The sequence below is a fragment of the Perca fluviatilis genome, chromosome 19 (genome assembly GCF_010015445.1).
Source record: "Perca fluviatilis chromosome 19, GENO_Pfluv_1.0, whole genome shotgun sequence".
NCBI lineage: Eukaryota > Metazoa > Chordata > Actinopteri > Perciformes > Percidae > Perca > Perca fluviatilis.
The window spans coordinates 20,026,810-20,051,495 of NC_053130.1; the positions used below are offsets into that span (position 1 = coordinate 20,026,810).

The 24,686-nt window shown below is 39.1% G+C and overlaps 1 protein-coding gene and 1 long non-coding RNA gene across 2 annotated transcripts in view; one reads left to right on the forward strand and one right to left on the reverse strand.

Moving 5' to 3' along the window:
* Positions 1-10,972: 10,972 nt before the first annotated feature.
* Positions 10,973-14,729, reverse strand: LOC120547912. Its single transcript, XR_005637116.1, has 2 exons — positions 14,335-14,729; positions 10,973-14,252 (listed from the first exon to the last, which is right to left on the reverse strand). It is a non-coding gene; the product is annotated as an uncharacterized LOC120547912 (long non-coding RNA).
* Positions 14,730-14,964: 235 nt separating this feature from the next.
* The window catches only part of adgrb3 (adhesion G protein-coupled receptor B3), a 115,175-nt gene continuing 105,453 nt past the window's right edge, over positions 14,965-24,686 (forward strand). The window contains exons 1-2 of the mRNA XM_039783736.1: positions 14,965-15,494; positions 17,140-17,908. Of these exons, the coding sequence (XP_039639670.1) occupies positions 17,155-17,908 (754 nt within the window). The 5' untranslated portion in view covers positions 14,965-15,494; positions 17,140-17,154. The remainder of the gene's footprint in view (positions 15,495-17,139; positions 17,909-24,686) is intronic.

Sequence of the window (24,686 nt, forward strand, 5' to 3'; positions counted from 1 at the left end):
ACAGTAAATTAAGAGACTGCAAAGAAAACTAATAGAGTCATTTGAAAAAAAAAAATAAATCTATTATGAGGACAGCTTTTAGCAGCCACTTATGGTACTGTACCTTAAGGCACGTTGGCAATGGCATCTAGTTTTGACCATGGTTGTTGACACATGGCTAGCTGCCTTCTGTTGGAATCCAGGCTAAGCATAGCGTATGCCTTCCATCACAAAGAAGCTCTTGTCATTGGTTGATTTTTATGACTCAGTTCCCATCACTTAACAGTTTAACATTGAATAAGAAGAAATAATGTGGTTTGTTTACTTTGTGTAAACACAAAAGTATCTACAGTTGGATTCAAAAATACACATATTTAATGGTGTAGTTTCTGTTAATATTTTTTCTGCAAGTACATTTTGAGTAGGCTACTACTTGAGTAGGCTACACCTGCACTAATGAGTCATACAAACAAACTAAATTAAAATTAGTTTCACTGTCCTACATTTAAAGAGGAGAAAAGTCACATGTTATAATATTCGCTTTTTTATAAGGCCAATGGCTCATTGGCATCATAGTCTGTAGTTTCATATAAAATATTAATGTGTCTCTGCAAGTCTTTTAAGTCTAGCCAAGTTAACACTTGCAGCACACCTAAACCCCATATCAAACAGCAGCAGCTGCAGAGAAGCCCCAAGCCACCTCAGCTTAATCCAATTTGACTGGCCATCACTGTGGGCGATGCTGGATGGAACATTATGTGAGGTGGATAGAGCTTTTTACTCTGCATTAGTGGAAAGGGATTTATCAGTCCACTTTTGACTCTGCTATGAAAAAATAAATTGGTCAAATGCTAATATGTATGCTGTTATGTCCCAGTGAGTGATAAAATGAACAATCTGGCATTCATCAGTATTAGTGACAAGACTGGGTGGAAATTGTGGGTATGTTGACAGGTGGCTTATTGTATTTGCACAACTTTAACTGTTCATAAATAACAAACAGAAATTGTTTTAGAAATATCTCACACTATTGGAAATTATTTCTATTTTTTAATTCTTTTTGACCTTGAAATGTGAGATGCATTTCTGTTGCTTGGACTCTTCACAGCCTGCACATATTTTGGAAACTGGTGAATTGTCTGAGGAGTCTGGGCCCCAGTGACAGAGAAGGTGCAGAAATAAGCTTTTAGCCAATCCATGCCAAACATATCAGACATCTGTCACTCGCAGTGCCGGCCAGCCTTCTGTTTTCGCGAGCTCATTTGGCACTTGGAACTAAAGATTCCGGGAGACAATCTTCAGATTATACTGCTATATATCTGCTTCTATACCTTTCATGATGCATGCACTCTGTTCTTGCTGCCAACATCTCAGGGGCTCCCTGTGGTTTAAATGTCAGAAAGACGCTCATTCCAACTGACAGAATTAATTTACAGTCAGCTCAGCAAGCGGGGCCCTCAAATGATAGGATGCACCATCAGGAGATAATGGCACTCACCTGAGCTGCAGCACTGTGAAAACAAATAACATGTGAACAGTTGCAGAAACACTGGCATTGTGATGACCTCAAAACAAACAATTATAACAGAGTTCATGTGAAATATGGTATGATCATGCTGCTAATCCTTGACAAAAAAAAAGCATGAGCAGGTTGTCAATTTATTTTCACACACTCAAAACACATTTTATATTCATCACATCCTCTTGCTATCTCTGTTTCTCTCTCTCTCATAACAGATGGTGAGAGGGATTCACTCCTGGGTCAGATACATACACAGAACAGGTACTGTGTACAGTAGTAACTCAATACTCTTTCCTGCAGAGTCATGGAAAAGTGTTTTTCACAACAGTAGAATTTGAAGAACAAAGTTTGCTGAATGATATAGCCTGCAATATTAACACTACTTGACACGCTTGTGTTAGCACGGTAACGGTTGCTTCCTAGTGGGCTCTAAAAATCAGAAATAGATGTGGTGTGATAATTGCAGCATTACACCATTTTACTCTATATGAGTAAAACATTGCTGTAGTGCAGTTAACCCAATTATACTGTATGTTTCATGTTTCCATTTCATCCAGACTGGAGATCTCAGGTCCTGAAGAACAAAGAAAAATCCCATAAAGTAGACAGAGGATGGGAAAGTCAGCTTTAAAAGCACCTGGGAGTGAAACTAGTCAAATATGCTGATAAAGAGCAGCTCACAGGGATTATGTAATGCTGTGTTGACGGTTCATTTGACAACGATGTGTTAAAGAGGCCCCAATAGGTTTTTGCCTTTACATTAAGCCCCCACTATTAAGTTAGTTCAATTGGCTCGACTGAGCAAATTGTATTTCTTTAAATCGTGAAATGGAAACATAATCTTGTGGCTAAATAGGGAGGTTTAAAGGCAATGAGATTCAGTGTGCCTGGAAATGTAAAACTGAAAAGCTTTGGCACCCTCTGCTGTTAAAGTGATTTCCAGAGGTAGCTATTTACACAGACCTGCTGTCGTGATCCACACATGGCAGAGTGCGGGAGGAATGTGTACAGCTCGACTGAAAGGAAGATGAAAGAAATGGCTCCTTTGTGAGATTTTAGGACACTATGATGCTCTTATTAACCCTCCCATCAAGGTGATATTGTTGTTTTAAGGGAACTCATCTGGATAAATATTTGACTCATTTTAAGGGTCATCTCTTATTCATCACAGGAATCCGCAAGTCTCTATATAAAAGAGCAAAAAGTCTCTATAGAAAAAGAGAAAGAAATGCTTCTCCAGTTTAGTTTTCTGTTCAAAGTTCTTCTTTGTCCAGGTCATGATTCCCAAAGGAGCACCAGACTAATTGTTGCTGTTGGTTGTTTCATATTCACCTAATACCTTGCAGCCTTTCTCGTGCTCCCAGGAGTACCGCACATTTACATTTGGTCGACAGTGCTTTGCCTGCATGGTGTAGTTTGCTTTGGTTATCCGGGGTGAACTACAAACATTAATTGGTGGCACAGGATCCTCTGCTATGTACCTGCTGTGAGCCCACACGCCACTTCGGTGTGGCAACCCCATCATCCCTCCCATCCGAAATCTCCTCTGACAGGGCCAGCAGCACCGAGCTCCTGGTTATCATTTATCATTCCGGCAGATTGGCTCATGCAACACACGACAGACTGATGGGTCATCCTCATGCTGGGGACCTGGCTGGAGTAAAGCCGCGGCCAGTTGTCTGCATGATTGCAGTGCTGAGAAATGGAGAGGAGGGCTTGTCATTTAAGAGAAAGGGGGGGACACATCTAATTCATCTCGCTAGTCATCGCTGTGCAGTATAAGTGCTTCAGACAGCTCCAATATCGTATTAGCACACCTGCACAGGCCCCAAGAGGATAGAATAGGGCTTCTTAGTGGTGTTCCTCACCAGCTCCCTCGGAGATGTACACCAGAGATTACCCCATTAATATATCCCACAACTCACTGGGGTGGGCGGGGTAGCTCCCCTCCAGTGCACATCTGTAGGATCCCACAGGTGGCCTCCCCTCCGCACTGGGAGGTACCCTGATTGCTTTTTCAGAAACAGCTCAGTTGAGAATGTTGGATGGGCATTGTCCGCTGCAGTGTTGTAACCTCTTTACAAGGCATCCAATCACTTCTTTCAATGGTCAGCCAATTTTATTTTTGACTTAAAACAACACTTTTCATCTTCACTCCACTTCATTTATTGTGAATGCCTCGAGTTGATCAAAACATGGTGGTTGACAGGTCATCATTAAGTCATAATCCACCCCCAACTTTATTTGTTATTCTTAAGATCTTGTACAAAGCAATAAATGCATACTTATGAGCAAGGAGTATTGTTTTGAAAAGGTCAGGCCCCACACAAACAATGATCTGCTCCATCAACCAGGAGGTGACTTTGTGGATTCACTGGGATATTTCCTGTAGCCTCCACACATTAATGAGCTTAATTCCATAGCAATGCTCAACTAGGGAATCTCTCTCTCCCCCTGACCGTCACCATGGATACTGACTCTTATTGTGTGTTAATGGGGCAGACATGGACAGTTTTGCAAATTGAAGTATTGGCTGGCTTTCATCCTTTCACAAGCCTAGATTTCACCCTCCAACTTTATATAAACTGTTGTATAAAATGTTTTACGGAAACTACTTTTGCATTTCACTTTTTGGCATCCAGCATCTCAGCTGTTGCCTTACTTACAGTTACTCAACTGATGGGATAGACAGACTTGAATTGTGCCACACATTATTACTGGTTTAGTAAACAAGTGAACAAACAATAATATAATAACAGGCGCAGGTTTGAAAAAATACAGACGATTCCATTATTACAATCCACATTAGAAAAGACTTTTCTTGACTTTTTTTTTTTTTAGAAAAGACTAATCACTTTTTGAGCGCTAAATATGTGAAAACTCAGCCATCCACGCTGATACATTCAACTAGTTATAATAGAATTGAAATGCTGGTGTAGGAACATTCGCTGAGAGGTTTTGTTGTGCAATTTTAAATGGACTGTCTGGTTGTGATGACAGTGGCACAGTTTACCATGACCATTCATGCTGTTGAAAGCAGCTCTCTGGGCAGATGTGATCAGCAAGGCAGTGTCTACCTCCAGTCCAAATTGACAAGCCAGACCAGACTCAGGAGATGGATATCACAAGGGACAGCTGAGCTGAAGGAAACTAGTGGTGCGGGCAGTTTTCAGCCAGTCTCATTACAGCAGACAGGTTGATCCAGGCAATTGGTCCTCAGAGAAGGTTGACTCCAAAGCACTCATTGTGTAATGCAGTATAGGATGACGATTATGAAACAGTCCCCTGGTGTAAGGAATGGGATGCTTTTTTTAAAACATGTTTACGAATACATGAGCTGTATTTTAAGCAGCATGCTGTGGCAGTATTAAACAATGTAGTGTGAGAAGATATATTGTTCAATGCACTTGCAAACAAATTCCTCAATGTATAATTTCAGACAGGCCACATTAGTCAGAAGTGAAACTGTGAATGGGCAATTTATTCCAACTGTGTACTATACAATTGCAATCACAAGTCAAATGAAGGAAACATCTTGTCTAGAATTTGCTCATTTACCTCATTTTGTAACAGGGCATTGTTTGTTGCTTGTCTACTTCTTAACATAAAAGCATCAGATCAATTATCGCCAATGCATGGTCTGTCTCCATTTCAGTATTCTCTAATGTGTCTCACTCACCATGGCAAGCGAGCCTAATCTCTGAGCATTAATCTTTATTATTCAGCAGAGCCACAGCAGAATTCAAATCACCAACAATATAGGCCTACTCAAGGTCATGGTAAAAAAAGAAAGAGAATAAAATACATTTTACACAGATTAATAAATCAAAATGTATGCCCCCAATCAAAATGTAAGTGGAACACTCAGTATTGATTGAGGTGTCCTCATTCTGCTCAGTAAAACCATACTAAATACATATTTCATAACACATCCAAAGACACTAAAGGGGTTCAATTGAAAGAGGTTTGCTTTTCACTTACTACTTGTTCTATGAATCTAGCAATTAAGCATTCTGCGGCTGTAATTGTCATCTACTGTGCTCTGGGAATGCAAACTGCCAAGACAAGCAGTTGTCCCCAAACATGCTGTGAGAGTAGAAAGATCATTGGCCAATTTGCTGATTGGATACTCATGTTATGTGCAAAGAGCAGCAGCCAATACTGACCTTGTACAGTACGCAAAATGAATTTCTCAAAATCAAATTGGGAAAAATTAAAAAATAAAATGTGTCAAAGAGATGTTAAAGGAAAAGGTGGACACATTCAAGCTTTTTTTTGTACCCTTAAATGGGACGACAATAATTACAAATTAACAGCCTGCTAAACGATGCTGCTTCTGTAGGCCCACATGTTTTTTTTTACATGGATTATCAACTAGTGACGATGCTGACTTTTTGCTTCGGACATGCAGCTTGCTTGAGCCTCAGTCTTTTAGCATGATATCATATATGACATATGTAGTCATCAAGGGCATATTTTAGACTCCTTTGACAGGGTTCTGGTTTTAATATGAGTAAGAGGGAAACACTAAGAAGTCAATCAACTCATGGAGCTATCATTACCTTAAATAGCTAGCTAGCTACAGCTGATAAGATCTGCTTATGACAGCTGTCATTTCAAAAGTTGCCGACTAGAAATAGTAAGCCTGCTTTGTTTACCCCTCTCTCTAATTAAGGGTCCATTGATTAAAAAAAATGTTTAGTGTTAAACTGCCACCATTATCGTTATCATTAGCCGCGCTTTCATTCACGTATTTAGATTATTATGAAGTTTGTATTAGAAAAACTGTATGGAAACAAAAAAAATATCAATAAAACTTCCACAATTGCACAAAACATTTTCACCCTTGCTTGAGGTGGTTTTTGCCTTTGCCGAATAAGTTTGAACGTACCAAACATGCATTGTCTTACCTGATATTATATTAATTTGTGTTTGCCTGCGTGAAACTAGCTGACATGTAAGAACAATTAAAACTTGCCCAATTAAAACAAATTCCTAAAGACATATCTCCATTTGTCTATCGAACATGAGTTAGATGGCCAAGGCAACTTGTTTTTTTTTCTGGTTCTCAACCTTTATTTCTTCTACTCTCTACTCTGTTGTCGCTACTATTTAATGGCGGATTACAGCCATGCAAAACCTATAGCACCAACTTCTGGCCAAACTACACCACAGCTTTGTTTATTCGCTACAAACCAGTTTATGGAAACGCACCTAATTTGCTTTTTTTTGGGCGACGTTGCAAAAGGCTTAAAATTTGCTTGACAGTTGAATGGATAACGGCTATTGTAAAGCATGACAGGCATAGCAAGAGGGGTTTGGTTTGTGTTGGTCAGAAATTATTTCCCTAATTAGTCAAATTAAAACCCTGCCACTTTACCTTAATGTAACTTGCAATGTTCTTCTTTTTTGGAATGTTTACCTGTATTTTTAAGACTTAGAAGTCTTACACCATGTTTTGATCCACTAGTGCATATCCACCAACTGGGATGTGGGCATTTATCCAGGTAAAGAACCTTGTACTGTTTAAATAATGAATAAAATCGTATCTGCCAGTGAAAATTACTAAATGAGTTGTGGTTGTCCTGTCGACAAGAAATTGTTCGATGCTTGAAAAGTTTCTTATCAGTTCACTTGAGTGATTAAGAAAGAATTTCATTCTCCATTGTCTGACGGGGAGGCTAATTATTTTATCACAGAAATTTTAATTAGCTGTATCTCAGAGTTGTCCACGGAGCTACAAAAGCTACAATAGATAGAGCAAATAGTGTATGTGAGGCTTTTTATAGGAAGAACTAAGCTTCACATAGAATAGTACAAAGAAAATATGGTCTGTACAGGATGAATGAGGAAGCAGTGCTTATGATAAAACAAGAGAACAATTCAGTACAACTTAGGACATGTTAAATACACAACATCAGTGAAGAGATGCATGTGATGAAAGGACTGTGATCAAGTTGCATTATGCTTGAGATTAATAATACAGAGATAATTTTACAGCAGTGGAGCAGATTTTAGGGGTTAAAAGTGAAGGTGACAGAGATTGATTAGTAGCTCATGATTGATTGGTGACACTATAGCCTATTGAAGACAATTGAGCACACTAACGGCAATGACAAAATTAAGGGGTTAACTCATATCTGACTCTATTATTAATGACTAAGCAGCTATTTTCCATGCATCTTCAAATTGTCAGTGTTTTTCTATCCCGCCCCTCCACTTCCTCATCGACAGGAAAATGAAAATGTGGCAGGTGATTTGTCGGAAAGATAGTTTGTTATTGTGTGCATTCAGAATTTATAATTGCCAAGGTGACCTATGATCTCCTTGATTAACAAGGACGCAGCTCTCTATCGTGACTGCTGCGGGGCTATTTCCAGAGCCCTTTGTCAGCATGATTTCTCTGCCTTTTTGTACTGAATGAATCACAAAAATACGCTATCAGTCATCCATATTTTCTACCTTAAGACCCTGTGAAATTATAATGAAGTTTTCTTAATTTACTTGTTTGTTTACTTGTTATTGTAACACCTATAACAAGGGGAGTCTTGGGATGTTCCACATTAATTGACATGTGCTGTGACTGCAAGAAAACAAAAAACATTTGTAAAATAAAGCATGAATTCTGTAGGTTTAAGTCTGTCATCCAACCTGCTGTTAAAGATGAAGTTTTCAAATCAGGAATGCTTGTCAATCCACAGTGTAGGGGCAAAGACTCATGGAATATTTACACAGCCAGAGAGGGGGGGATTGCGAGAGTCTAAGGCCTGGTGGTTGGAACCACATTCAAAGGAAACGATAAAGGCCTTGAGGATTCATGCAGTGCAGCATTGTCTCTGTAAAAAAAAAACAGAAAAAAAAAATAAAAAAACTGGAACAATGCTGAGGGAAAATACCTTGATTTAAAATTCAGTTCTAAACCCAGGCATGGAAAAGGCAAATATGTGAGCGGAATGTAAATGTAAAGCTGAGCTGTATGCGGTCACACATCCATGACAGGCCTGACATATTTTTTTCCTGAATGATAAATTCCAGTTAAAGAAATTGTGCCTATTGAAGCTCAGTGGTATCTTCTCCCAATAAGGCTGCCCGGCAAGCATCTGCAAAGCTCACTAACAGGTTTTCTCGCATTTGATTTCTACTCATATATTTATCTTCCCAAAGATCATCCGAATTATGCCCGGTTTCTTACACATGTATTAAAAATGAAAGTGAATTTATTAATATTTATACCGAGCAATATGGTAAACAAGTAACTCTGTGGCTGGGAGATTTGGTCCGGTTTGGTGGATGTCAGCATCATTCCTCTAAAAGGAGAAATTTAAAAAGAAAATTCCTTTGAGTAGACAGCAGACTGGTATATTTAACATCAAAAAGACCTGGCAAGGAAAGTAATGAAAGATAGTGATAGAAAGCACACTTGTCATCATGGAGATTTTACAATACGGTTGATGTTTGATTGCCTTTTTTGTGACTGCTAGAGATAGCAGCCACTGATGACACAAAGATTGCTCTTTAAAAGTCCCAATAAAGAGCTAAAATGGGAAAAAGCTTTTTCACTTTGTTCACAATCATTCTTATTATGATGTACATGTTTCAACAATTGAAGACAAAAATATGATTAAAACGGCCCAAATCCCATTAAATCCCAATAGTGCCGGTGACCATAAATATGACAGCCAGTGACCGCATTACAGATTTCTCAACCCCTCCTTTTTCCTCCAGCCTTCCCATCAGATAAAACCTGCCAAATTGCAATTTTAAAAGTAACAATGTAGTTGGTGCATGGCTTGGTTTGCACCTGTAAACCTAGTTTTCATGTTTGTGTCCTGCTGGCTGGAGTCTATTTATTTTTGGAAGAACCGGGATTTGTGATTATTTCCATCCGAACATCCTGCTTCTTCCAGAAATATGTCAAACCGCTGAAGCAAGACAACATCAGTTTTCCCTGTATTTGTGAGCACTACATCTTAGCTTTAGAGGATTTGCTTATTCAAATAAAATGAACACTTTGTGTGTGGGTGACTGCTTGCTCAACTGTATACTTAAAGTTACACTAGAATGATTAATTAAAGACAGCACCCACACTGTTAGAGCAACCAGACTCAGTTTAAGCCTCATCATCTTTACTCTACACGCGCTATTGTTGGTAGACTGTTATCAATAAACACAATGTTTGTGACTGTCAACTATTAATCACAAAACACACAGTTAGAGCTAGTCCTAAAACCTCAGCCATCCAAACAGAGTAGCCACCCTCAAATAAAACCTAACTCAGATAAGCACTGGGTTTATTTACCCCTGTACAGCAGCTCTATCACTTTGATTTTCATTTCCTAAATAGATTCATCTGTGTCATCAATGTCTATTTTAGTCAAGTTCAAGGTTCATCAATGCTTTTAGCTCTTCTGCCTGCAGCAGCAAGGGTTAAAAGCAGCAAAGTCACTGCTGTTAAAAGATGAGATCATATCACCCCTATAAAGCATTTTTACACTGTTGACAAACTGACTTTTAGATTTCTCTGATTACTGCAAAGACGATGCAGTGTCATAAGCACAGTTACATTCAGATAGGGAACACCATATGAGAAAGACCTTGGCCTAATGTCTCTGAGCAGAGAAGTTTAAAGACTCGGCTCTTACTGCGGAGGCTATCAGAGTGCAGTATGTCAGTACACCATACATTTCACCTCATTAATCAAGCAAGGTTACTCTAAGTTTAAATCTAAAGTTGGGTTTAAGTTGGAAGAGCATGTCTCAGCAAATGACGTAGTGTAGTCTGTGAAAAAAAATTTGAAAAACATTTCCACTTATGAAATAATGAAGTTTATTTAAATTTTTATATTTCAACTGCCATTACATGTTCCATATATTTTGATAAAAGTGGACATTTTGAAACCTTGATTTATTGATTAATAACAAATGACATGAATATCCAGATGTGTATGTTTAAAAGGATCACAACGATGAATTTCGGTTTGTGAAGTGGTATGAGTGTCGCGGATGTTGGTAAGTAAAAATCAAATGAACAAAAGCATTATTATCTTCCCTCAGCATTGTATTTGACTGAACATTAGTTGCTTTCATTATATTCAAATTCAAATTGAGTTGCTAGCAAAAATAAATGCGGTTAATAATGCATTGGTATTGACTAGCAACGGCTCATGTGAGCTCAGGAGTCAAAAGGCTCATATCCCACACATGGGAAGTCATTTTGATACATCGATTGCATGCGCAATATGTCGTCAAAGAGCCTCAATTATGCATCTTTTTGACAGACATTGATTATCTCACACGCCTGCTCATACAGTTAACACACATTTCCCTTTGCACTCACTTGAAGTGTTTATGATTGCTATACAAGAAGAAGCGCAAGAACTGCCCTTAGCACTTAACCTCATCATGACTACGACACTCTGCAATTTCTGTAACAGTTTTTAATTAAATATGAAGAAAAATGGGAAAACAGCCCTTGAAGGGATGCAAGGAAAGTGCCCACACTTTAATTTGTTAATAGAGTGGTACATCATTAGTGTAATGATTGCATCGAACCATAGGACACAAGCCTGTATACTGTATACTGATAATGACATCCAGTAGACATGATGCATGATGAAGAACATTATTTTAAGCGTGAATCCATGAAATAGTCATTAAGTAAGTAATAGAAATAGTTTGTGAGCATGTGAAAAGAGCCAAACTCAGTGTGTTTGTGGATATCCTACATACATACATTTTCACAAGTTTCTTTGGCATTGCCATTTCTGTGAAAGGGATTGTGCTCTTCTATTCATGTCTCAGGGTAGGTTACTGCTTCCGTATTCAATCATGTTGCTCTAAATAGTGAGATCTGAGAGTTCCTGCTGTGAGATTATTGTTTGTTTGTTGTGAAAGTGTAGGACAAAGAAACACTTTACAGGTTGACAGGAAATAGTCTGCCATGCCAGCTGCTCTGTGAGGCCGTACCGAGGCGCAGTGGTGCTTTGAGCTAAATGCTAAAATAGGCAAGCTGACAAGCTGGCAAGCTGCACACAATGATAATGTTAGCATGCTGATGTTTAGCAGGTATAATGTTTAACATGTTCACTATCTTAGTTTAGCCTGGCAGCTCATTTAGGCTACATTTGCTAATTGCCCATAAACACAAGGTACAGATGAGGCTGGTGTCATTAGATTTGAAAGTATTTGGTCCAAAGTATCGAAAAATCTAAACCTTGACCTGATGACGGTGCTACGTGAAAAGTCTGGATCGCTTTTCTTACTAAGGACCATTGATATGTGCTCCAAATTTCACAACAATCCATCCAATATTTGTCAAAATATTTTACTCAAAACCAAAAAACGTCCTTGGGTATCTTGAAAGGCGCCTAACTATCTACTATGATACTTTTTTACATTTTTTTTAACCTTTATTTAACAAAGAGAGTCGCCTTGAGATTAAGTTTCTGTTTTTCAAGGGAGACAGGGAACAGCATAAATAAAACCACATTATTACAGACAGAAAACACTATATACTGTTGCAGGGAAAGGTACCGCTTGCGAATGGCAATTTTGCTGGAGAAAAAGTAGCAGTGCAGTTGTAAAGAGACAAGAACAAACTCCCAGATCTGACCATTAAATAAATAGATAACTCCTGTAATGATAAATGATGTAATAACTTATTCCACAACAGCACAGGAGGATACACAACAGAATTCAGCACTTCAAGAAAAACTTCTTTCAGACGTGCTCATTTGGGGTTTACCAATAAGTCATCCAGCTGAGATTCCTACAGGGAGAAAAGCGCACTATCACTGTGCTCAGACAAATGTAACATATGGACTACCTTGTGGTGACTGAGTTGATCTGAAAGTCTGAATACATTTCACCGGTGTCTGGAGAATGTATCCTGTGTTTGTGTGTGCCTGTATGCAGTGGTAGGTACAAAGAAAACCCTTTTTTTCCCATGAGACTGATAGTTCATATATTCTTAAAACAGTTATGATGTAGTGATTCATAATGGTTGGTTTACATCAACAGACTGATGTTTATTACACGATCAATAGACTGATGTTTATCACATGAGATTTTGTAATGGACTTGAATGCTGTAAAACTGCCATTATATCAAACAGACGTACAATTCAGCACACACACACACACACACACACACACACACACACACACCCACACACACACACGCGTGTGAGCGCAGGCTCAGTCACACCAACAGGAGCAGGTGATAATAGGGCTATTCTTTATGCGAGGTCATGAATAATTCAAAGTCCATGTGCTCAAACAGACTCTTGACTTGACAGAATAATGTGACAGATTCTACAACTGCTATTGGATGTGAAATATCACAAATGTTTTAGAGAATCGAGCAAGGGATAACTGATCTGCTGTGTGAACTAGTAAGCTCTAACCGAATGCAATGACAAGATATTTCAGAAAATTATGAATGTATATGTTTATATCATTTTCAATTTTTTCAATTTTCAAATCATTGCAAAGAATTAATCTTTTATATGAGATATCACATTGTCATTGTAATTGCACAATGATGCACACCATTCCACTGTCGAGCGGACATCATGTCATTATTACTTATTCAAATCTGACTAAATGGAACTACATTTCCTCATGGATGTCTTCTTTTCTCCTAGTTGCCAAATGACCAAACGTGCAGGGTGTCATTTGGACTCTGGAAACGTCCTTGCAGCAGAGAGTGATGGCAGCTTTTCTAAAGCTTGGCAATTGGCCTCCCCATGAGTCAGTGGAGAGATACTTATTGTGTTTTCATTGTTCAATAAGACTTTGCATGAATTTCTTCCACCTCTTAGCTTACTGAGCCAAAAGCTCCCTAAACGCCAAAGTCTTCATTATGGCCGTGGAAAGAGTGGCTGGCTCGAGGTCACCCCTGATGTTTCACTGGCTACCTGGGGAAGACTGGATTTAGAAAGCTACTGCAGTCACAGGCCATGGTAACCAACTGTGCTGAATGACTTCAATCTCCTTTATAAGTTTGGCAACAGATTAACAATGTTGTAAACGCTGCTTGGGACAGGATGTTGGGGAAATAAACAAGTTCTTTCAGATTCTCATACACTGCTGTGGCTGATACTCAGTTCTTGAGCATTCTTTGGAAAGGCTGGCTTGCAAACACTTCACACTGAAACTTCCTGGAAATAAATAAACAAATAGGCTCTTCATGCAGCATCTGCTCAGATGGAACACATTCAGTCAAGGCCTGAAAGAGACGGCCAGGCTAATGAGAGTTAACTGTGCACAGCAAAATGATTAGAGCAGCTGACCCAACTCTCAAAAAAAGAAGAAAAAAAAAGGAAATGAAAGTGGAAAAAACTATTGCTTCTACCTGCACTGCTCAATCTAATGTCTCCCTTTTGAATATGCAAATAATTCTAAATATGCAAATTAACTGAGCACCTACATGTGTGAAGGCACACTCTTTTTTTTATATTTTAATGCAGATGAAGATTGTAGGCCTGTAATTATAAAGCTGATGCTTTATTTGCACCTGATAAAACAACACCCAATAAAACCCTCCCTCCATCTTCAATGGGTGGGCGGTGTGATCAGCAGGCGATTCAGATGACTCCTCGTCCTCATGTCCATTATAGTCCCCTTCTCCCCATGTACTTGCAATGGAGGCTATTGCAGAGCCATTGATGCCGCATTGTCAGTGACCAACTGCAGAAGCCTGGAGCTTATAGGATTTAATTTACTGTGTTGATCTCAGAGTGTCAGTCAGAGCTTTTGGAAGAAGGAGGAAAAGCATTGAAGCTGAAGCTGCCTTTATTTATTAAGAAGGTCATGAACACATTTGTATTCTTACCTTGAATATGCTACACACATGAGCATTCCCCTGAGAGCACACGTCTAGAAGGTGGAGGGAAAAACTGCAGGTTTGAGCTGCACCTGTAAGGTGCAAGACTACCTGGAACAACTTCCCAAAGAGGGAATAAGTTGCCCCTTAAGCATTAGTTCTTCCAGCAGCGTTAAATCGGCGAACAGGAAGACGTGCAGCGTGCTTCTACACCACCAAGCAGTGAAGAAATCAAAACAACAGCGGCTGTCACCCATCAGGAGAGGAGAGAAAAATTACCAAACACACCAGCGAGCTTCCCGGTCCCGCTGATAAGAGTGCGCAGGTTGTATTTATGCTCATGTCATTCTCATGCACTCCCCATTCCCTCTAAGGAAAAAAAAAAAAAAAAAAAAGTCCATGAAATATTCCTGTTGTGGAGAACGCTGCAGCAGCGCGGCGTTGTCTGAGCACAACTGAGAGGGTCCAGTTCAGGGGGGAAACCCTTTTGACTCGAATTAAGGGGAGGCATAGGCTACATGAGAAAAAAGGAAGGAGGAGGGCAGGGAAGAAAGTATTGGTGGTGCCAGACGCAGCGGCAGTAAGAAGCGTACGTACGTGCTTTATCTTAGCGGTTGAGTGTGTGACGTGATATTGCAGCCTGCTCCTGGAGCTCTGCAAGCACCAAGCAAAGCGCGTCTATTTCTCTCTCTGTTGTAACTCACTAGTCCCCAACATCTCACATCCACCCACTACGGATCCTTTTTTTCTCCCCCTTTTTTTTTCCAGAGGGGGGGTTTGCGCGACTTGCCGGAGAAAACAGATCAGTGGGAATAGAGACGTGGAGTCTGCCGAATTAATTCATGGTAATACTGTAAGAATTGCCTCTTTTCTTTTCATCACTCCAAGAATTTCTTTCTCTCTGTGCCTCTCTCTCTATTTCTCGGTGGCTGTCGTGTGTTGTTGCGCTCCGTTTTGATGGGAAAAACCCAGAAGAAGAAGACGGGGGGGATATGAGCGGGCAGACCGGAGTGTAACGCATTTTATTTTCATCCATTGAACCATCTTGTTGCGCCGGACTTCTATTGTCGGGAATGGGGAGCATTGATTCACTGGAAGGCTGCAGAATTTATTTATAAAGGATGTGGTCAAGTATGTTGGAAAAATAGCCATAGCTTCCGCAGTGTAAGGTAAGATCATATTTATTATTATCATCATCATCATCATCATCATCATTCATATTATCACTATTGCATGGAGCTACTGAAGCAGCCGACAAGCTCATTTTTATATGTCATCCCTCAGTTAAAGTTTAGCCTCCCCCTGTTAAATATTTGTCTATTCAACCTGATGGCTTTGGCGCTTTCATCCGCTCACATTAGTCCAGGGTGCTTTACAGCTGATTTTTAAGAGCTGATCTCTCTCTTAAGAGGCAAAAATCACTTTAACGCACCGAGAGTCGAACTGACACTGCATGAGATGTAGCCCGTGTCTCTATATTCAGATGTCCTCTCGAGACGGAATTGCTCTTAGAAGCTCCGGCAATAAAATCAGCGTCTCTTGACGACCAATTTCTCATCTCCAGAATACTGATTTGCGTGTAGCCTTGGCCGTGAATCTTGCGGAATTAGATGGATTTATCCCGACTAAAAGCTGATTTCACTAAACACTGCTGCTACAAATCCTTATGTAACTCATATATTACCCTGATGTGGTGTGACGGGCAGATTTTACCATTTAAAAAAAAAGGAAGAAGTTAGAGACATAGCCTACCCTAAGTGCAAATGTATCTTTTCTGTGGACTCTGGTATCTATAACCTACTTGAAATTTCAACGCCCACACACACACACACACACGCGCGCGCGCGCACACACACACACAGTTCAAGACACACACGCACACACAGTGCACGTTCTGCTGTGACACTGCTCACAGCTGCATTGCCTGTAGGATTAAAGCAATCAGGACATCGCATTGCATTCTCTCTTTCTCGCACTCAAACACACACACACACACACACACACAAACACAACAACACACACACACCACACGCACGCACACGACACGCACACGCACGCACACACACACACACACACACACACACACACACACACACACACACACACACACACACACACACACACACAGGCTCTTTATCAAATTGCATTGTCAAGCCCTGAATTTCGGAGACATGCAGGTCGTGTAGTGGACCGAAAGCGCGCATGCATGAGAGGAGCCATATAGTGACCAGGCGGATGCAGAAATACATTTTCAGTCAATACAATTTGCCTTCCTCACATTATCTAACTGTCGTGTGAGGAAACAGACTAAATCCCGAAGAATACAGCTTGATTTGAAAAAGATTTTGGTTACTGCGTAAAATGAGCAGTTGCATCCCACAGCTCTTGAGGACTGCACTGACTCACTGTTTTTTGATGTCAGATATTCTAAACAGCTATATTTGAATATCTCCAGGGATTGTGCCATACCAAATACGACCCAATTAATAATGTCTAAATGACTCACATTATTTCACCCCCCCAAATAAATAAATAAAAATAAATAAATAATTCCCGAAGCAACCACAAGGTGGCAATGTTTGCACAAAGTATAGTAATGAGGGAGGATGGATGGAGATGCAAAAGACATGTTGCTGAGGTTAACGTGTTTTTTTGTTATTTATTTCCTCCCCACTATCATGGTATAGGATGTGATTGGAAATTATGTGAAGCACATCCATCAGACTTGAGAAAAGATTTCTATCAAGTGTGATTGATATGCTTGTCCTCTGCTTGAAAATCCCTTTGTGTAACTCTGTCCATCTCTCCTTGCAGGCCAAATGACATAGGATGAAGGCTGTTCGAAACCTGTTGATTTATATATTTTCCACCTATCTTCTGGTTATGTTTGGATTAACTGGTGCCCAAGATTATTGGTGTTCCACTCTGGTCAAGGGGGTCATTTATGGATCATATTCGGTGACTGAAATGTTTCCTAAGAACTATACAAACTGTACATGGACGCTGGAGAACCCAGACCCTACCAAATACAGCATCTACCTGAAGCTATACAAGCGAGACTTGAGCTGCTCTGAATATTCTTTGCTTGCTTATCAGTTTGATCATTACTCGCACGAAAAGATCAATGAGTTGCTGAAAGTCAACGAATCTATAGTGTACCTGTGCGATTCAAAGAATATTTATGTATTTTTGCTGTATGACAAGAATTTCGTTCAACTACGGAGAGTTTTCCCTTATGATTATAATGGATTGACACCACAGAAGCTGGATGAGGAGGAGAAGTCTATTGTGGAGTTTTTGGTGTTAAATAAGGCGAGCCCTAGCCAGTTTGGGTGTCAAGTGCTTTGTACATGGCTGGAAAACTGCCTGAAGTTAGAGAAAGGAACAGTGGAGACATGTGGGATCGTGTACACAAAATGCACATGTCCTCAGCATTTAGGCGATGGAGAATCAGAGAGCATGCTCATGCTCAACAACGTGGTTTTACCTTTAAATCCACAAACGGAGGGTTGCTTGTCACCCCAACTACAAGCTGGGCAGGTCTGCAATCTGAGTGCAGAAGTGAAACGGCCTCCTAAAGAAGGTGAGTATCCTGTCATTTTCCTCCTTAATGCTGAAAAAGATGTAGACTTAATGAACTACTGTATGCATAGATAAGATAGTAATCATGTCAAATGTGCACGTCAATCACTCCCTTATCTGCCCTTATTGCATGTTTGAAGTGTGATGGCCCATGAAACAAAGAGCACACATAGATATAGAGACTGCGGTTGGCTCAGAAATGTGTCAACTTCAAGAACAAAGCTGCCAGAGGAGTTGGGTGTAGTAATGACCACAGCAGCACAAATCATACCACCTGCAGGGGGTCTTTCATTTGGTTGGGCTGAATTAAAAATGCACTATCATTGCTGTGGATTTAAAATGGCTGTTTTTATACATATCAGCACAGAGTTAAAATGGCTGCAAATCCAAAGATCATTTTTTTTCTGTGTTTATACATTTACGGCAGTTGTCATCCTTACAAAGACCAACAGTGGCCGATATGGACGCATCCTTCGGTTTTTATTGGCATTTTGACATGTCACGACGGATTCAGCAGCATCAGATTGGATCACATTGCTCATGCAATGCAACATTTAAAAACGTGTGGATAAGATTTAAGAGTTCTGTGCTTAGTCAAATCTTTAGCAACTAATAATTAAACATACTGAATAAAAGAGTGGTATCTTCAAAGCTGCTTCATTACGTAGGGATGCTACCTGTCCAGTGTTGCCATAAAGCAACACACATCATCCATACACATTCACATGTAGAAAGCTGAATGGACATTTGATAGTAAATGGTTATGGTAACGACATAATGATTTTGTTCATTAGTGTCACTGGGTAGCAGGGGGACGGTTTTGTAGTTAACACACTTGTGTAGCCCTTAGAATTACAAAGAGAGCCCTTCCTGACACATAACTGCTTGCATTTAAACAGATAACAGAGAAAAAACCCCAGAGGAATATGCTGCATACTTCAGAGGTGAGGTGCGTTTACCATGAGACATAAAGGAGGGGCATTCATCATGGCAAACTGAACCAAAAAGAATGAGTCAAGCTTTAAATTTTTTTTTTTTGGTGAGGTGGGGGGAGGGGAGGAAATAATGATAGCAGGAATGTTATGGAGCGATGTTCCTTGTGGCAAAAACAGTTGCTATAATAGCACGCTGGAGAACAGGTGGCAGTTTTCTAATCAAAAAGAACAGGTGAACATCGATTGCAGTAGCTGTTCAGTTGACTCCTGCGGACTGCAACATCACACATTTTTAGGCATGTTTTTGAAACACATTCATACGGGATTTTTTTCAAGAAGTATTATACCTAGATACTACTACACCTAAGGTATTTTTAATGCTTTTATAAGAGTTCCTCTTGCAAATTTGAGTGGCTTACCTCCATCAAGTCGGATGATAAAATCACTTGGAGTATCGTTCATCCACCCTTTCACTAGAGCCCTTAAGCAATAATGCAAAGTTTCTGATTCAGACTACCATTACAACTCACCCTGCAGTCAAGCAGCATGTGCAGTTACATCAAAAAGTATGACTCAGCTGTGTGTTTTCGTTAGATAATTTCATCTTTTAGTGAATCTCATGTTTAAATTACAATTTACTAGTAAGCATTGTGCTTATTTCCACAGAAAATTCTCTGCTCCAAAATAACATTTGACATTTTTTCTATCAGCATGTTAATAACGGCTTAAGAGCACAGCTTATTTTTTTCCCTCTCTCTCAGAAGATTTTCCACTAGCTTCTATTTATAGGGTCAGTTGATGGGAGGTTTGAATAAATCCGTTTTCATCTGGATAACAGGGAGATCACCACTGGGTTTAAAAGAGCACTGTGTCTCCTGTGGCATCATGGTGACAGAGTGGGTGTTCCTGATGAAGAATAAAGCATTACAAACAGTAAGGGCTCTATTTGATAAAATTGCTTGTCTTTGATCTTATCAGTTCCTGGAAGGGGATGGCTTCAGAGCACATCAAAGTAAAGCAGGCCTGGAGGTTGTATACTCCAGCCATGTCACTGAAATGCCCCTCCAGTGTTTCACAGAGTGAGGATAACATTTGAAAGGTTAAAGCTTATAACTATTTAAGGTGATTATACAGACAGACGCCATTCCTTGATATTGTGACATTTTGAAAACCACAGCGACACAATACATGCCTAAACAGATGTACTACTTGGATGACTCATTTATGCAGTTTTATTTTTTATCACATTCTCCACTTCCGTGACTAAAAGGTGTAAAAGGAGGCAGCACAGTTGGACTCACAGAAAGACAGATTTAATTCTGAGTCTATTTTTTCCCCTTTTGTGTTCTATGTTTGTGTGGGTTTCCTCCCACATCCCACACATGCAAGTCAAGTGGGCTGATGACTCTGTGCTGCCCAAAGGTAAATGAATGGCTGTCTGTGTTAGCTCTGTGATGCCCTGGTGACTTGTCCTGGGTGTTTTCTTGCTTTTAATCCAATGAATGCTCGGATACGATAAGATAGGATAGGCTCCAGCTAGTGTGAATCTAAATTTTGTAATTTATTTAAACTTTTTTAAAACAGCTAGAAGAAAAAGCTAGGTAGAATTTTGTTTTGCAGATTCTCTATACTGTTACACATTTAAATTTCCCTGGTGCATTTATTTGGAAAAGATGGAGATTGAAAGTGCCTTCAGTCAGTAGATAGAAACAGCAATCAAACATTTAAGAGTTCTCACCCAGCTATCTGCCATTTCCCTGTTCAATCCTGTGCAGATGCCTGTGGTTACATGTATGCAAGCAATCCTCAAATTCACAACGCACCGTTCAAATCATCCACAAATTGCACTTGGCTCCAGGAAATAAACATCTTGATACCATTGTCCTGTTTTGTGGCTCAGCTTACTAGCCTGCCATTGGCTTAGGAAAAGTGTCTTTGTCTTTGTTTCTTTTGGTTGGAACTTGCTAGTTTTTAAGGATCAGGGTCATTGTTTGAGAGGAATGCACTTTGTCACGTGTCCTCGAAGGTGTACACTGAAGCCTCTAACAGCCACGCCAATGTCCAGATTCCTATATTATATGACAACTGTCAAGTACACCTTTCGTTTCTCTAAAATATTGTCACTGAAAAGCCTACTTTACAAATTAATTCTTTTTAAAGTGAAAAGGGCAATAATTTTTTCATCTAAATATTATTGGGATTCTGTCAGATATTTCCGTTTATGTAACTGCGCCCATCTCTGCCCCCACTTCCATTTCCGTGTTGTCATTGACTTATAGGGGAATAGATGATAAATGTAACAGTGACAGCAAGATGCTTTCTGGAGATAAGAGTTCATAATTTGTTTCAAACCCGATTACGCTACAAATAACTAAAGTTCAAATGTATGTAAAATATTCAAATAAATATTTTATGAGTCCATGAAACGGGCTTCTAAATTCATTGTTAGTACAATAAGTAGGTCAGAAATGACTATGACATCACAGATTTGAGTCCCGATCCTCTGTTTTCCACTTGGGAAATGCAATATGTATAAAATGTATTAATTATTTTTTTGGTTTGTTTAACAGGGGTGATTTAAGTCAACCACCATTAAACTGACAATGTGGGAAAGGAATTTAACATGTCATTACTGCAAATATCAAAGGTTTTAATATGATATCCACTTTAAGACTAAATGCAAACGCTTATTTGTGCAGTTGCAGATGCTTACTTGATCCTTGCGGTTTCTGACGACACAGCGTGTGCCATGTGGAAAATGGCAATAGGATTTTATTGGCAAATGAAATGTGTGTGAAGCGTTCTAATGCACTGTCACCCGCCAAAGTCCTGAGCACTGCAGCAGCTCAGCCTAGCTGCCTCAAATAGTGAGGCCTTTTATTCACTTTGGATCTCAGTCAAGTCACTCAGTAGTCACACTGCATTATGCTCACCCCCATTGTTCAGTACACTTGGAGGCCATTTTAGTTCCAATTCAGTGAAGGAGAGAGCTCAGCTCAACAGAACAGAATCTGTTTAATCTTAGACATGCATCATTTGTCTATAACTATACTTAATACCTTGAATATCCTATGTTCCAATTTTCCCTAAAATCCCAGGGTAAATTATTCCATCTTTTAGCCTACTGCAAATAGTATTCTCATGTTCTGCTCTTGGATTTTTAGGTACAGTATTTTCTCCCTGGTTTTGTAGCTGTCTTCTTTGTCCATTCTTGAGGCTGCTGTCTTGAGATGGAAAAGCTAAATAACGCTAAGAAATGACAAGGTCAACAAAAAAAGTGTGATAGATTGTGGGACCCTGAGAATTAGCTTGAGTGCCGGCCATTGTCTTTGTCCATTAACTGTGTATTCAATTTTGCCTTTAAAAAAAAATTGCAGAGTGAGGAACGATTACGTTTTATGCGGTCAATTCCAGTTAGTTTTGTAAAACATATACCTGTACATTATACTGGTAAAAGGAGGTCAAACATTACACCACAATCTGCAAGACTGTGATTTTCAGGAAAAGATAATGGAGTCTGGAAGTGAGTGAACAGCTCTTTTCTGTGAGTGGCGCAAAAATATACATACTGTATATAAACTGTATATTATTTAAATGGCCCAAGTCGCTGTTTCTGGGTATAAAAATTCATGAGGCTCTGAGGTGACTCCCAAGTCATTTTACACAGTGATAAAACCACAAAAACTGTTGCCATGTGTAAAGTTCTGCTTAAAACACTCACACTGTCACACACTGATGCAAATGGGCTCGTTGGAACCACAAAAGTCTCAGTTTTTCAACCATTACACATTTATGGTACAATGCAGTATGGGATCCAACACATGAGGCTTGGCATGCTTTTTTTAAAGGATTAAAAAGATAAAATTTGTGCTTGTACAGTTATGCATAATACCAACTAGCACCTTCTGATAATTGCTTTATTAAATGCCTTAAAAACCTATTTGCCTGAATAACCTTTTACAACAAGAGATAGGGTCCAACATGAACAATACAATTAGCCTATCTGCCAAATTTCAATTAGTTTTGGTTATTCCACAGGGCTCAGTCAGAAAAAGATGATGTCATGTATTTCTGTGCACCAATCATAGTTAAGCAAAACATGCATCAAAATCAGTTTCATACATTTAAATGGGAGTCTCATCTCAAAGTTACAGTATGTATTCTCATTTCCCAGTTAACCTGCATAATATGTTTAGGACAGCTGGAATTGTTGGAAACTTTCTTATTTTGGCTTACATATTAAAAGTATGCACTTTTAGTTTACCTTAAGTAATTCAGGTTAAAGCTATACTGTTTCCACTATTTTCAGTCCTACCAAGTCAGCATGTGTTGACAGCTGCATTTAAATAGGTTGGGCAAGTATAGATGTTTAAAATAATAAAATCTTGATGCAGAACGAATAGTTTATGTGGTCAATAGGACATATAGCAATGGACAGATGAAATAATGTTTTTTGCAGTTTCTGTTGTAAAGCATCACTGTTAGTTTGAGTTATTATTATTATCAATTCTCACTTAAAAAAAAAAAAAATATTTATAACTAGAGCTAATGTACATCTGCCATTAACTGTAAGGCCAGCCTTGATGCTAACAGCGATGCATTGATAATCATATATGTTTTGTAAAATATTTATAAAACAAGTAACTATATTTAGTAATTATAAGTATTTATTATAGCCTAAATAATACATGTAGTGGGGTAAGAAAGTGCAATATTTCTCTCTGAAGTGTAGTGATTTACAAAGTAACATGACATGGAAATATAAGTAAAGTACAAGTACTACAAATGTACACTTGAGAACAGTGCTAGAGTGAATGCATTTAGTTACAGTTTGATACTGACACTTACATACACATGATAATGACACACTTACATATCAGAGCAAAGTCCCTGTAAATTGCCCAGAAAGGCTCAAATCTACATTTCTTGAATTAGTGCATCAACAGCGAGCCCATCTCCATCACTTTTGCAGTATCATGGAGGTGACAAGTCCACCTTTTTAACTTTACGGCTTACAATAAATACAATTGTAATATAATGTGTGAGTAGCAGTTGTTGCCCATAATAATGTCATATTACAGCAGGAATTGTAATCAGAGTAATGGGTTACGTAATGTTGTATCTAATTCTTTGATGTGAGGCAGCCACACCTCTTGTTGTCGAAACTGTAGCGCGTCACCAGTAAAATCCTGCATAAACAATGAGGAAACGTGCATGTCTGATTTATTAGGGTGCATATTCCACCTGCATGCATGCTTCTTGTTATAAATTCCAAACAGCGGTAGATTTGTGTGCTGCACCAGATCCTAAAACTACTCATAAATTCCTCTTGAAATGCCACAGATTCGCCTGTTTAGCACTGAAGCCCTTATTCAACTCTTTCAGCTTTACCCATTAAATAAAAATAACACAAAGCAACAAATCTAAACCACCACTGCATTGTAGACGGTGAAAGTGTTTTACTGAGGCTGGTTTGAGACACTGTTTGAAGGTTTGGCATAAAAGAAAAGATAAATAGTAAGTCAGAATCTTATCTGCTTTATTTACTGGCCTCATGTTTATACCTATTTGCGTAATTTTGTTTTAATAAATGGTTTAAATATGATATTTACATAATGTGGTCTTGTGAAATTTTGGCAAAGCAAAATAATGTTTTGCCTAATAAATAATTTGCGATGAAAAGGTCTTAAAGCTCTTTATGTTAAAGACATTTTTGTTTTCCCACAGCAGAGAACTTATTTATTGTGTAGCACACTGGTGCTGCATCTATTTCCCTGTAATGTCTGCACGGCTAAAGCTGATGCTGTTCTTTGTTAAAGGATCCATACAGTGTGCTACAGTGCT